The sequence below is a fragment of the Oncorhynchus nerka genome, linkage group LG18 (genome assembly GCF_034236695.1).
Source record: "Oncorhynchus nerka isolate Pitt River linkage group LG18, Oner_Uvic_2.0, whole genome shotgun sequence".
Classification (NCBI taxonomy): Eukaryota; Metazoa; Chordata; class Actinopteri; order Salmoniformes; family Salmonidae; genus Oncorhynchus; species Oncorhynchus nerka.
In genome coordinates, this window is record NC_088413.1 from 23,863,509 (window position 1) to 23,877,311 (window position 13,803).

Genomic DNA, 13,803 nt, shown 5'->3' on the forward strand with positions numbered 1-13,803 from the left:
AATCTCGCCCGGGCACCCGTTTAGGCGTGTTTTTGCCCGGCTGAAAGTTGATTGCATTCGATTTGGAACCTGGCTGCCCCACTCTGTTTTATGGCGAAGTCGGCGCAATGCAAAAGTGACGTGTATAAATATAAAATAAATGTAAAATAACTCAATCAATCGGTAGTTTCTCTTGTATTTTCCCATCTCGAGACACTTCATTACCCAGCGTTACCTGGGAGTTTTGACGTCATTTAGATGAAAAAATGGCGGCGGGCAGCAGCTCAAACGCGAACGAAAATATTCCAGTTTTTGAGTATAAAGACATAAACACCAAACCATTCCACGTTGGCTCATTCAGAACCGCATGGCTTGAGAAATTGAAACCAATTGACTATTCCTACGAGGATAAATACGAAGAGACTGAAGATGCCGACTTTGCAAAGGAAATGGGAATCGCAGCAGAAACGTTGGATGAACTGAAAGCTATCTGCAGGTTTGTACAGTAAGGGGTAGTTATAAATGTATTTGCTACTCTAGCTAGGTAGCTGAAAATCCATTGTGTCTGTCTAGTTGACAAGCAGTAACTTCTCAATATGCTAGTTATCGTTTGTCAATAATAATATGTTTGTTGTTGAACTTCAGCGTCTATAGTAGTGGACCAGGGATATAACTTCCCTTTGTTTTTGTTTTATAACACATTTTAGAATATTGGTCAGAACTAGTGGTATCAGAGATGGTTTTAAAAAGAGAAGGTTCGGACATTTTGCTGTCAAATGACCCATCTGTTCTGTAATCTTCACATTGTTGATTTTTTTTTTCTTCCAGCGTTGACAATCTTCGGTGTCAAGCTGAAGACCAGCCTCTTGACACCAACGTTGTGCCACCTGACCCCACTCTTCAAACACTAATGTAAAACATTACAACGTTTTTACTATACAAATGAAATCCTAGACCATTTCTACATGACAAATGCAGCAATTCCATGTTCTGCAGACAGTTACTCATGAACTGCATTAAAAAAGTGTTGCCTTGTTGATGTTCAGACAGAGGAAGAAGAAGCAGGACTACAAAGGCACCCTGAGGATCGATAAGATAAGCAGAGTTGACCACTACCAAGACGAACTGGTTAGTTATACCCTGTGAAAGCAACCACCCCTTCCGTTTTACTTCCGTGGGATTCACGAATATATTATTTAAGTTATTTAAGATATATAAACTTATAGAGGATGAATTTACTTCTACTAGGTGTTTGTGTTGCAGACCATTGCACACATTTTTTTGCCCATTGAATATCTTTTTTTTTTTTTAAATACAAAAGTTCAGAAACTTCAAGGCTACTTCTTGGAAAACAATGCGTCACTTGCATAGAGTATAACCTGTTGATGTAACCTGTAGCGTGACTGACACCCAGAAGTCTACACACCCAGACCCCTGGGTCATATTCTTCAGTTTGGTGGCAGGTGAACATGACCGACGAGCTAAGAGGGGGGCTGTTTTTAGAAATTTGATTGACTTGTGTGTTTGATTTTTCTAGGAGAGCCTAGCGGTGGGGAAAAGGCCTGAGGACCCTGTTGACTTGGTGCCAGAAGGGGAGATCATTTTGAGCATCAACGTTCTCTACCCAGCCATATTTGAGAGAGTACGTGCAGTTTCACTTCTTCGATTCCAAGTCTTTGTGAGAATCACCAAAAGTTGAAAAGCCTAATTCCAACAATCTCCATTAAACACAACAATAGATGTGCTTTTGTAAGACATGTACATTATCTTTGCCTATTAATCTCATTTATACCATGGCATTGTTGAATACCCATTTCTGATTGGTTTAAAGGGCATTCTAGAGCGTGCATTATTTCCCTATAACGTACGTTCTCTTCCAGTTTAAGTATGTGAGGCCCCACATGACCCTTCAGATGCTGGGCTCCCATAGTCTGGTGGACCTGAGGGACGCTATCTGCTGTATCAGCGACCTGCAGGTCTTTGGAGAGTTCAGCAACACGCCCGACATGGCACCGGACTTCATCAGCAAGGTGACACGCACACAAAGAGATACTCGAGCTCAAACCATACTATTGTAATGGTAGGTGGGGCTTATATTTCCCTGTTTCACACATGTACAAGTGTGCATTATACACGTGTGAAATGGAGATGTCTTTTTTGCGTATCCCAACTCCCCCTGAGACGCCCTCAGAGATTGGGGTCACGGCCAGGGGTCAGCCATTATCAGCGGCGACCCTGGAGCAATTAGGGTTGAAGTCTTTGCTCAAGGGCACATAGGCAGGTTTTTCACGTTGTTGGCTTGGGGGTTCGAACTAGCAGCTGACGCTAGGCTTCTGTCGCAATGTGAATCCATAGTCGGTAGACAGTTCGTCTTAAGAAGTCGTCCCTTACATTACCGAGCAGTGCACAACAAACTAATGAATCCAAATGTTAGACGCTACCACCCCACTTCCAAAACCCAACATTCAGTAGATGTGTAACGGATGTGAAATGGCTAGCTTAGTTAGCGGTGGTGCGCGCTAATAGCGTTTCAATCGGTGACGTCACTTGCTCTGAGACCTTGAAGTAGTGGTTCCCTTTGCTCTGCAAGGGCCGCAGCTTTTGTGGAGCGATTGGGTATCGATGCTTCGTGGGTGACTGTTGTTGATGTGTGCAGAGGGTCCCTGGTTCGAGCCCGGGCAGGGGCGAGGGGACAGACTAAAGTTATACTGTTACAGATGCCAGTAGATTTCTTGTGCACGGCTCTGTGACGTAAAGGACGACTTCTCAAGAATAACCGTCTAGTCATCATGGATATACAGCTACACAGGTAGTCATTGATTGTGAGTCTTGGAACACATTGACTATGGAATACAATTAGTAATAAATGAGATAATAAGGATGTCTAAGTTGGGAGCTACTCAGCCACACACTCACAGAGAGTATAAGCCTACATAATAGGACTTGATCATCATGTCGGTGTTGGGTGAACCTTTTCACTGTCTGTTTCAGGATCACTTCAAATCCGCCTTCTTCTACTTTGAAGGGGTCTTCTACAATGACATGCGTCACCCTGAGTGTCAGGACATGAGCGAGTAAGTGGCTCTCTCTTCTTTCTCGCTTTCTGACATCCAACTGTCATCTGGCTACGTCGACTGGACTGACTGAACCATCATCCCCTCTGGCTATGTCGACTGGACTGACTGAACCATCATCCCCCTGGACTGACTGAACCATCATCCCCTCTGGCTACGTCGACTGGACTGACTGAACCATCATCCCCTCTGGCTACGTCGACTGGACTGCCTGAACACTTCAGACTAGGCTTACTTGAACTCACCTTAGCTGATCCTGTGAGAGAACATCTGTGGAAATGGGCCTGTAAAAGCCAGAGAGTAACCCGAAAAAGACAAAAGCCAGGCCTGTATATTGCAGAGACAATACTGTAGAGAGTGAGAGGTAGGGGCAGATCCACAAAGAATTAAGACAATACTGTAGAGAGTGAGAGGTAGGGGCAGATCCACAAAGAATTAAGACAATACAGATGGGGCAGATCCACAAAGAATTAAGACAATACTGTAGAGAGTGAGAGGTTGGGGCAGATCCACAAAGAATTAAGACAAAGAGAGTGAGAGGTAGGGACAGATCCACAAAGAATTAAGACAATACTGTAGAGAGTGAGAGGTTGGGGCAGATCCACAAAGAATTAAGACAATACTGTAGAGAGTGAGAGGTTGGGGCAGATCCACAAAGAATTAAGACAATACTGTAGAGAGTGAGAGGTTGGGGCAGATCCACAAAGAATTAAGACAATACTGTACAGAGTGAGAGGTTGGGGCAGATCCACAAAGAATTAAGACAATACTGTAGAGAGTGAGAGGTAGGGGCAGATCCACAAAGAATTAAGACAATACTGTAGAGAGTGAGAGGTTGGGGCAGATCCACAAAGAATTAAGACAATACTGTACAGAGTGAGAGGTTGGGGCAGATCCACAAAGAATTAAGACAATACTGTAGAGAGTGAGAGGTAGGGGCAGATCCACAAAGAATTAAGACAATACTGTAGAGAGTGAGAGGTTGGGGCAGATCCACAAAGAATTAAGACAATACTTTTTTCAGCCATAGAACTCTATATTGGATCGGAGATGGAGGTTTTAGGTGTAGAATATTGCATTCGGTTTGCCTAACAATGACCCAGACTAAACTATATGCCTGGGTTAACATTGGGGATCAACAGATGTTAGATTGTAATGGGCCACAATCCAGTATTTAAAATGTCAAACCAGGCCACAAGACCCATTGGAAATAGGAAAATATGTTCTACATGCTCTCCTCTCATGCACTTAGCCATTTGCTCAGTATCTGCTATATCTAATGGATATTCATGTGCATTTTATTGATGAACTGGAAACAATCTTTTGAGTTTATTTGTTGAGTTTATTTTATTTTTACAGGGACAGTGCACCTTAATCAACGTTTCAGTAAAAGTATCGGTTTTAGCCAGCCGGCTAATTTTCAACCACAGTCCCTGGGCAGGTTATTAAAAACAATTACAATATGGAAAATCATTGAGCAGTGAGCACACGCAGAGCAAGATGTAGCATACAGACAGGGCAACATAGAACAAAAAGCAACAAGACAAAATCCATAAAAGCAATAGTGTTTCCACACCTCACAAGCTACAGACAACATGGAAAGCGGCAATACACAGCTACAGGGACCATTTTCATTTAAATCTGATTGGCCTTTAGCCATGTCTTCATGTTTTTTGTGAAAGTGTGATAGGTGGTGCAGTTGTGTGTCTGATGGCAGTGTATTCCAGAAATGGGAAAGCTCTCACAGAGAAAGTGGATTTACTAAAGGTGCTTTTCCTTAAGGGAACTATACAGTCACCTCTCATGGCAGACCTTGTGGATCTGCTGCCATATGTTTGGGTTTTCTGTTTACCAAAAATACTGAGTGGAGGGGGAGCCAGGCCATTTAGGATCTTGAATACAAGACATGTGTCAGTGTCTTGCACAAGATTTCCCAACTCAGGAACTCGTGCTTTCTGAGGATGTAACAGTGATGATGGCTATTGGGCTTCCTATCAAGCACTTTGAGAGCCTGTTTTGTAGACAGACTGAATGGGTTTTAATGTTTTACAGCAAGCTTGGGCCCAAGTAGTCAAGCAGTATGATAAGTGGGGGAGTATCATAGATTTATAGTACAGTTTTGCTACCTCTGTAGTCAAACAATTTCGTATCAATCGGAAATCAGCTAGGTTGAATTTAGTTATTTGAATGACCTTTTTCACCTGCTCTTTAAAAGAGCGGTTGGAATCAAGTATGATGCCAAGGTACTTAATCAGATACCACCTGGAGCTTCTCACCTGACACATAGACATCTGGCTCAGTAGCATCTGTTACCCTCTTTGTGAAAAACATGCAGACAGTTTTTTTCACATTGAGATGCAAACACGAGTCACTGAGCCACTTTGTAACCTGGACCATTACAGTAGTGAGTTCTTGTGCAGCTTGTTGTTTGCTCTTTGCATGCACATATATCACTGTATCATCTGCATACATTTGAACTTCAGATCCAGTACAGACAGAAGGCAGATCATTAATGTACAGGCTGAACAGGAGGGGCCCCAGTATTGACCCTTGGGGCACGCCCACATCATAGCTTAGAGTGGGCGACAGCTCATTGCTCACTCTGACACACTGAGTTCTCCCTTCAAGGTATGATTTCATCCATCTCAAGGCATCGGGGGAAAAATTGAACTTGGACAATTTTGTGATGAGAATCTCATGGTTAACAGTATCAAAAGCTTTCCTTAGGTCCAGAAACACAGCCCCAACAACGCCCCCTTTGTCCATCTTGGACTTCACAATTCCCAGAAGAAAGCAGTTGGCCTTTTCTGTGGAGTGTTTCGCTCTGAAGCCAAACTGCATGGAGTGTAATGTGAAGGGGCTGTTGTTGAGGTGGGCAATCAGTTGTTCTGCTACACACTTTTCAACAACCTTCGACAGCACAGGTAGTATACTAATGGGCCTGTAGTTACTCACGTTAGCAGAGTCGCCCGATTTAAAGATTGCCGTTATTATGGCTGACTTCCATACCCTTGGAAACACCACCAGACCAATAGATGTGTTGGTGACCTTAGTAATTGGGCCAATGAGTGACTCTTTGTAGGTTCTAAGAAAGGTAGAATCCAGTGTTTTTTTTAGTGAGCTAATCACCTTTAAGCCCAAGTATAATCAAATAATTTCTCAGACAATGCTAGTAAGTATACTGTACAAAAATATGAACACAACATGTTGGTCTCATGAAACATGAGCTGAAATAAAAGATCCCAGAAATCTTCATACACACACAGCCTATTTTTCTAAAATGTTGTGCACACTTTTGTTTACATCCCTGTTAGTGAGCATTTCTCCCATTTGCCAAGATAATCCATCCACCTAACGTGTGTCATATCAAGAAGCTGATTAAACAGAATGCTCATTACACAGGTGCACCTTACATTTACATTTAAGTCATTTAGCAGACGCTCTTATCCAGAGCGACTTACAAATTGGTGCATTCACCTTATGACATCCAGTGGAACAGTAGTGCATCTAAATCTTTTAAGGGGGGGGAGAGGGATTACTTTATCCTATCCTAGGTATTCCTTAAAGAGGTGGGGTTTCAGGTGTCTCCGGAAGGTGGTGATTGACTCCATGATGGGGAACAATAAAAGGCCACTCTAAAATGTGCAGTTGTGTCACTCAACACAATGCCACAGATATCTCAAATTTTGAGGGAGCGTGCAATTGGCATGCTGACTGCAAGAATGTCCACCAGAGCAGTTTAGGGCCTAATTTATTTATTTCAATATGAACTGTAACTCTAACTGTAGATTTTTTTTCTGTGTAAATTTAAGATGAATTTCCAAAGTGTATTTTCTGGGTGTTGGAGTTCATTTCTCTTCTTCTACTTTCTACTGTACTTTTCAAAATGGACAATAAAGTTGCATTGTACTATATTTCCAGGACCACCATTGATTGGGCAAAGACCAGAGACTTCCCCACATTCCACAAGGCCAAGATGGAGGACACCAGGTTCTACGACCTGAAGGTGAAGGTGGGCTACCCCTACCTCTTCTGTCACCAGGGAGACTGCGAGCACGTTGTCATCATCACCGATATCAGGTCAGAGGTCATTTTGTCATCCATATTGATACCTGGATTTGGAGCTTTGACTTGGTATGTCATTTCCCCCTATACTGAGCTCCAAAAGTATTGGGACAGTGACACGTTTGCTGTTTTGGCTCTATACTCTTAGCACTTTGGATTATAAATTATCCAACTATGAGGTTAAAGTGCAGACTGTCAGCTTTAATTTGAGGGTACTTTTATCCATATTGGGTGAACCATTCAGAAATTACTGCACTTTTTGTACATAGTCCCCCCCATTTTAGGGGACCAAACGTATTGTGACAAATTCACGTAAAATATTTAGTATTTGGTCCCATGTTCATAGCACGCAATGACCATATCAAACTTGTGAGACTACACATTTTTGGGATACATTTGCTGTTTGTTTTTTGTTGTGTTTCAGATTTATTTTGTGCCCAATAGAAATTCATGGTAAATAATGTGTCATTTACAATAAAAGTGACTCAAATGACACACTACATTATTTACCATGAATTTCTATCGGGCACAAAATAATCTCAAACACAACCAAAACAATCAGCATATGCAAGAGCGAATATAGTAGACAGTTGCTGTCAAAAACGGATTGATGTGCTTTGCTGTGTCCTTTTGGTGGACCTGTTAATGACATCCTCTCTGGATGTTCTCACTTTATTTAGTGTGTCATTAGGTAACTTGACAGTACACCTGTTTCTTTGAAGTAAAAAATGCATTTGAAGTTTGACATCCTCTCAGGTGATGTGTAGTGAACTTGTTGAACTTAAAGAAATGTGTTTAAAGTAAAAATATGTTGTTTTTTTAATAACTTTTCGGGGAGGCTTGAGTTTGAAATTTTGACAATTCAAACAGTTGGTAAGTTCTGTAGTGAACTTGTGGAAGTGTTGTGAGCGTGTGACCCCCTTGTAGAATGAACATAAAAGCAATTTCAAATCACATTTTAAATGTTTGTTTCTAGTTCTGACAGTGCAGCAATATCTAACATGTAATCTCACAATTCCACAACGACTACCTAATAAACACACATCTATGTAAAGGAATGGGATAAGAATATATACATATAAATATATGGATGCGCAATGGGAGCGACCATAGGCAAGATGTAATAGATGGTATAAAATACAGTTTATACATATGAGGTTAGTAATGCAAGATCTGTAAACATTATTAAAGTGACTAGTGATCCGTTTATTAAAGTGGCCAATGATTTCAAGTCTGTGTAGGCAGCAGCCACTCTGTGTTAGTGATGGCTGTTTAGCAGTCTGATGGCCTTGAGATAGACGCTGTCTCTCGGTCCCAGCTTTGATGCACTTGTACTGACCTCGCCTTCTGGGTGATAGCGGGGTGAACAGGCAGTGGCTCGGTGGTTGTTGTCCTTGATGATCTTTTTGGCCTTCCTGTGACATCAAGTGCTGTAGGTGTCCTGGAGGGCAGGTAGTTTGCCCCTGGTGATGCGCTGTGCAGACTGCACCACCCTCGTGAGAGCCTTGCGGTTGAGGGCGGTGCAGTTGCCGTACCAGGCTGTGATACAGCCCGACAGGATGCTCTCAATTGTGCATCTGTAAAAGTTTGTCAGGGTTTTAGGTGACCTGTTGTTGCGCCGTCTTCACCACACTGTTTGTGTAGTGGACCATTTCATTTTGTCTGTAATGTGTACGCCCAGGAACTTACATTTCCACCTTCTCCACTGCTGTCCCATTGATGTGGATAGGGTGGTGCTCCCTCTGCTGTTTCCTGAAGTCCACGATCATCTCCTTTGTTTTGTTGACGTTGAGTGAGAGGTTGTTTTCCTGACACCACACTCCGAGTGCCCTCACCTCCTCCCAGTAGGCTGTCTTGTGGTTGTTGGTAATCAAGCCAATTACTGTTGTGTCGTCTGCAAACTTGATGATTGAGTTGGAGGCGTGCGTGGCCACGCAGTCATGGGTGAACGGAGTACAGAAGGGGGGTGAGCACACACTCTTGTGTTGAGGATCAGCGAAGTGGACAGGGCTGTTTCCGACATTCACCACCTGGGGGCGGCCCGTCAGGAAGTCCAGGACCCAGTTGCTCAGGGCGCGGTTGAGACCCAGGGCCTCAAGCTTAACGATGAGCTTGGAGAGTACTGTGACGTTGAATGCTGAGCTGTAGTCAATGACCAGCATTCTTACATAGGTATTCCTCTTGTCCAGATGGGATAGGGAAGTGTGCAGCGTGACGGCGATTGCATCGTCTGTGGACCTATTGCGGCGGTAAGCAAATTGAAGTGGGTCTAGGGTGACCAGTAAGGTGGCGGTGATATGATCCTTGCCTAGTCTCTCAAAGCACTTTGATGACAGAAGTGAGTGCTACGGTGCGATAGTAATTTAGTTCAGTGCCATCTTGGGTACAGGAACATTGGTGGCTATCTTGAAGCATATGGGGACAGCAGACTGGGATAGAGAGGGATAGAATAGCCAGCTGGTCTGAGTATGCGGTCTGGGCTGGCGGCCTTGCAAGGGTTAACACGTTTAAATGTCTTACTCACGTCGTCCACGGCGAAGGAGAGCCCACAGTCCTTGGTAGCGGGCAGCATCGTTGGCACTGTATTAACCTCAATATTATCCTAGTTTGTATTATCCTAGTTTGTCTGGAAGCAATATATCAGTGTCTGTGACGTGGCTGGTTTTCCTTTTGTAGTCTGTGATTGTCTGTAGACCCTGCCACGTATGTCTCGTGTCTGAGCCGTTGAATTGCGACTCCACTTTCTCTATACTGACATTTCACTTGTTTGATTGCCTTGTGGAGGGAATAACTACACTGTTTGTATTCGGCCATATTCCCAGTCACCTTTCCATGGTTAAATGTGGTGGTTTGCACTGTCTGTTTTGCGTGAATGCTGCCATCTGCCCACAGTTTCTGGTTAGGGTAGGTTCTAATAGTCCCAGTAGGTACAACATCTCCTATACGCTTCCTTATAAGATCACTCAGATCTACTTCAGTATAATACTTCAATATTATTCTCTGAGGCTACCCGGAACATGTCCCAGTCTGATTGGTCAGACCAGCGTTGAATCGTCCTTAGCACGGGTACTAGGACTAGGATGTGTTTCACAAGGTGGTGTGTTATGCGCTGAGAGTTAGCTAAAAAGGTTATTTATACCTTGTACAAGGGGTAGGAGGGTAAGGGTTATTTATATATTGTACAAGGGGTACGAGGGTAAGGGTTATTTATATATTGTACAAGGGGTAGGAGGACAAGTGGGGGTGTTCGGTTACAGTCAGTCCCAGGTCAAAGACAGACATGCTCTTCTCTAAGAACAGTAATTAGAACAGTCTTTTCATATTGCATAGAAAACTTTAATTGTAATATGTATGCTTACATTTCTGTACCAAAGATTTAAGAAAATAAAAGGTTTTAAAGAAAAATGTTATTTACCTTTTAATGAAATCTTTCTCTCGATCTGTCTCTCCCCGCTCTGTTCCTGTCTCTACACGAGAGCCAATGGGTTCTTGGGATGTGTCAAATCAAAATCCAATTAGGTGTAGTTCTTACTGTGAAATGCTTACTTACAAGCCCTTAACCAACAATGCAGTTAAGAAAAATTGGATTTAAGAAAATATTTCCTAAATCAAAAAAAAAAAAAAACTGTAACAATAACGAGGCTATATACAGGGGGTACTGGTGCAGGGGGGGGTGTCAGGTTACAAGCAGGGGTATTTATAAGCAGCGATGCGTCTGCAAGCTCGGAACTCTAGGCGTCTAACAGAAGGCCTTAATGCGTTCAATATAATGAACTTAGGGTGACCCTAGGTTCACAACATGCCTAATGACCTGGGCAGCCACAATGTTTCTGCTTATGAAGCAATAAATGATTGACAGGCTTAAAACCACCTAAAAATATAGAATTGTACTCTTTAACGATGTGTTCTTTACTAATGACTTAAACAGATAATTTTACTCCCTTAATAACCTTTTACTGCAGTGGGATAAATCAGGGTCACAGAGTGATTTCTTGGGAGTCTTAAACAAATCTACTTAGAAACAGAAGTATACACATGACACACATTGTTATGGGCTTAAAAAAAGACACCTGTACCATGTCAGATACAGAGTTTACATTTATTCAATTGAGTTTGCATCTCAATATACCACCGAAATGTAACAAAATGCCTGGTGTGTTTTATTGAGCTGTACACCTATGCTCAGTTGGTCAATATTCCCCTACAGTGATTCCCAAACATCTTGTCAACATATGCTTTTCCACATTGTTACATTACAGCCTTATTCCAAAATTGGATTAAATAAACAATTTGCAAATGTATTAAAATGAAACGCCTTATTTACAAAAAGGGTCTAAATGCTTGAGAAATTAAATATTACATTTACATATTTTTGGGGTATTGTGTGTAGATTGAGTGGGGGAAAAACCATTTAATCAATTTTAGAATAAGGCTGTAACGTAACAAAATAAGAAAAAAAAGTCAAGGGGTCTGAATACTTTCCGAATGTACAAAGTGTTAATTTCTAAACAGGTCACCCGATATGAATGAAAGTAAGCTCAAATTTAAGTTGACAGTCTACACTTTAACCTCAGTCATTAAATCATTTAAGAATCAGTGCCGACTACAGAGCCAAAATATGTTGCTGTATCTATACGAAATCAATGTGTCAGAAATCAGTTCACCTTACTCATATCAGTACTGTGAAGAAGGCCAGATTTCTGGTAAGACAGCAGGTCAGGGGAAAGTGCTGCCCTTTTCTAGATGAATAGGATAAAGTCATATCTTTGATCAATTCACTCACATGATAAAGAGCCTTGAGGCTTTCCAATTGATCTATATTGTAGGTCAGCCTTTTCAGCTTTCTGAGACTGATTTGATTTAAGTTTTAGCCTTCTTCTGACTGGTTTTCTTTGCTGGAGGCACTAACTGTGCATGAAGGCTGGTTTTGTGGCGTGATGTTTCCAAGAAGGCCTCAGCCTCCGTGCTGCCAGTAAAACTGTTACAAAACTGTGCTGGCTCAGATATTTTCCCATCACTTTGTCCTTTTCAACACAGTTTTTATTTATTTAACCTTTATTTTGACAGGGAGTCAAGGCTGAGATCAAGATCTCTTTTCCAGATGAGCCCTGTTTTAATACAGTACAGAATACACATTCATTCAAAAAGAATTGTGATAGTGTTTTGCTTTTCATGTATTGTTGGGTTGTTTTAAAATACATTGTTCAGTAAAAGATCCCCTAGGAGCCATCACATGCCCTAGACCAGTGTTTTCCAAACTCTGTCCTCTGGACCCCAACGGGTGCACGTTTTGGTTTTTGCCCTAGAACTACACAACTGATTCATCAACCTTTTGATCATTTGAATCAGCTGTGTAGTATTAGGGCAAAAACCAAAATGTGCCCCCCCTTTGGGATCCAGAGGACCGCGTTTTGGGGAAAAAAGTGCCCCAGTCCTACAGCACAGGGGTCAAGCTCATTCCACGGAGGACCGAGTGTTCGCTCCTCCCTTGTACTTGATTGATTAAGGTTAGCAATTAGTAAAGAACTCTCCTCACCTGGTTGTCCAGGTCTTTTATTAAAAGGAAAAACAAAAACCAGCAGACACTAGGCCCTCCAAGGAATGAGTTTGACACCCCTGCATCATATTTTAAAGTGCATTGGAGATCATTCCATGCTAAAGGTTAAAGGTTCCAGCCACTATGGTAGATGTGTAACAAGGCTAGCTCAGTACAGCTAGGTTTCATTAGTGTGGACATGGTATGTTTTATTTTATCCCTGCCCAATGTTTCCAGACTGGCTCATAAGGATGACTGCCTGGATAGGAAGTTGTACCCTCTCCTTACCCACAAGCACAGGGTCATGACCAGGAAGTGCGCCGTGTGTCACGTCTACATCGGCAGGTGTGTAGAAAAAATATCACTCTTTTTACATGAACTGGCCAAAAAAACATATCCCTAACAGTTGACTGTACATTAGTTTAAAATTCATTACAAGTTGTCAGTGTACTAATTTGGCTTTTGTTTTTTTCAGATGGTTAACCACAAATGATCCATTTGCCCCAAATGACCCGTGTCTCTTCTGTGAGCGATGCTTCCGCATGCTTCACTACGACAAGAAAGGAAACAAACTAGGACAGTTCCTGGCCTACCCTTATGTGGACCCTGGGGCCTTCAACTGAGACCGTCCTGTTTCTCCCTCCTACTGCTGTGCAGTATTAGTAATGGCATATAGGGCACATATTTCTGTTGGCATTAAAGCACTTTATTTACTGTTCTATTTGTCTTGGGATTCATGATCACATGGAAATGTTTGTTGTAGTCATAGAATTGTAAAGCTCAGACTGTTCTTTCGGATTGATGAACCTTCAGTGGTGAGCTGGTGATGTCACCAGCTCATGCTACTCATGAGAAGTTCACTTGAATGATTATAGCTCGTACGAAGAATTGGTTTCACTAATTAAAGTGGAAATCAGTGGGACAACACCCTTCTGTCTTCTACCTCTGGATAGGGATCTCGCCCTGCAAAAGCTCTTGAGTGGTGACTTGGAAGGGCACTCTAGCAACGTCTTGATTCAAAACACTTCAATGGAATAGTCTTAACTGATCTGTTAAGCTAATGATGGCCATTTCAGACCGGAAAGCTCAGATCTGAGGAATGATGTTAGGCTAATAGTTTTCCGTGTGACCTGTGAAAGATTGACCGTC

The 13,803-nt window shown here is 42.3% G+C and overlaps 1 protein-coding gene across 1 annotated transcript; it reads left to right on the forward strand.

The window, feature by feature from the left end:
* The first annotated feature begins 142 nt into the window (after positions 1-142).
* snapc3 (small nuclear RNA activating complex, polypeptide 3) lies at positions 143-13,372 on the forward strand. Its single transcript, XM_065003818.1, has 9 exons — positions 143-475; positions 808-891; positions 1,026-1,107; positions 1,517-1,621; positions 1,860-2,009; positions 2,971-3,053; positions 6,975-7,133; positions 12,892-12,999; positions 13,130-13,372. The coding sequence occupies exons 1-9, from the start codon at positions 246-248 to the stop codon at positions 13,275-13,277; spliced, it is 1,149 nt and encodes a 382-aa protein (XP_064859890.1). The 5' UTR covers positions 143-245; the 3' UTR covers positions 13,278-13,372.
* Positions 13,373-13,803: the final 431 nt, after the last annotated feature.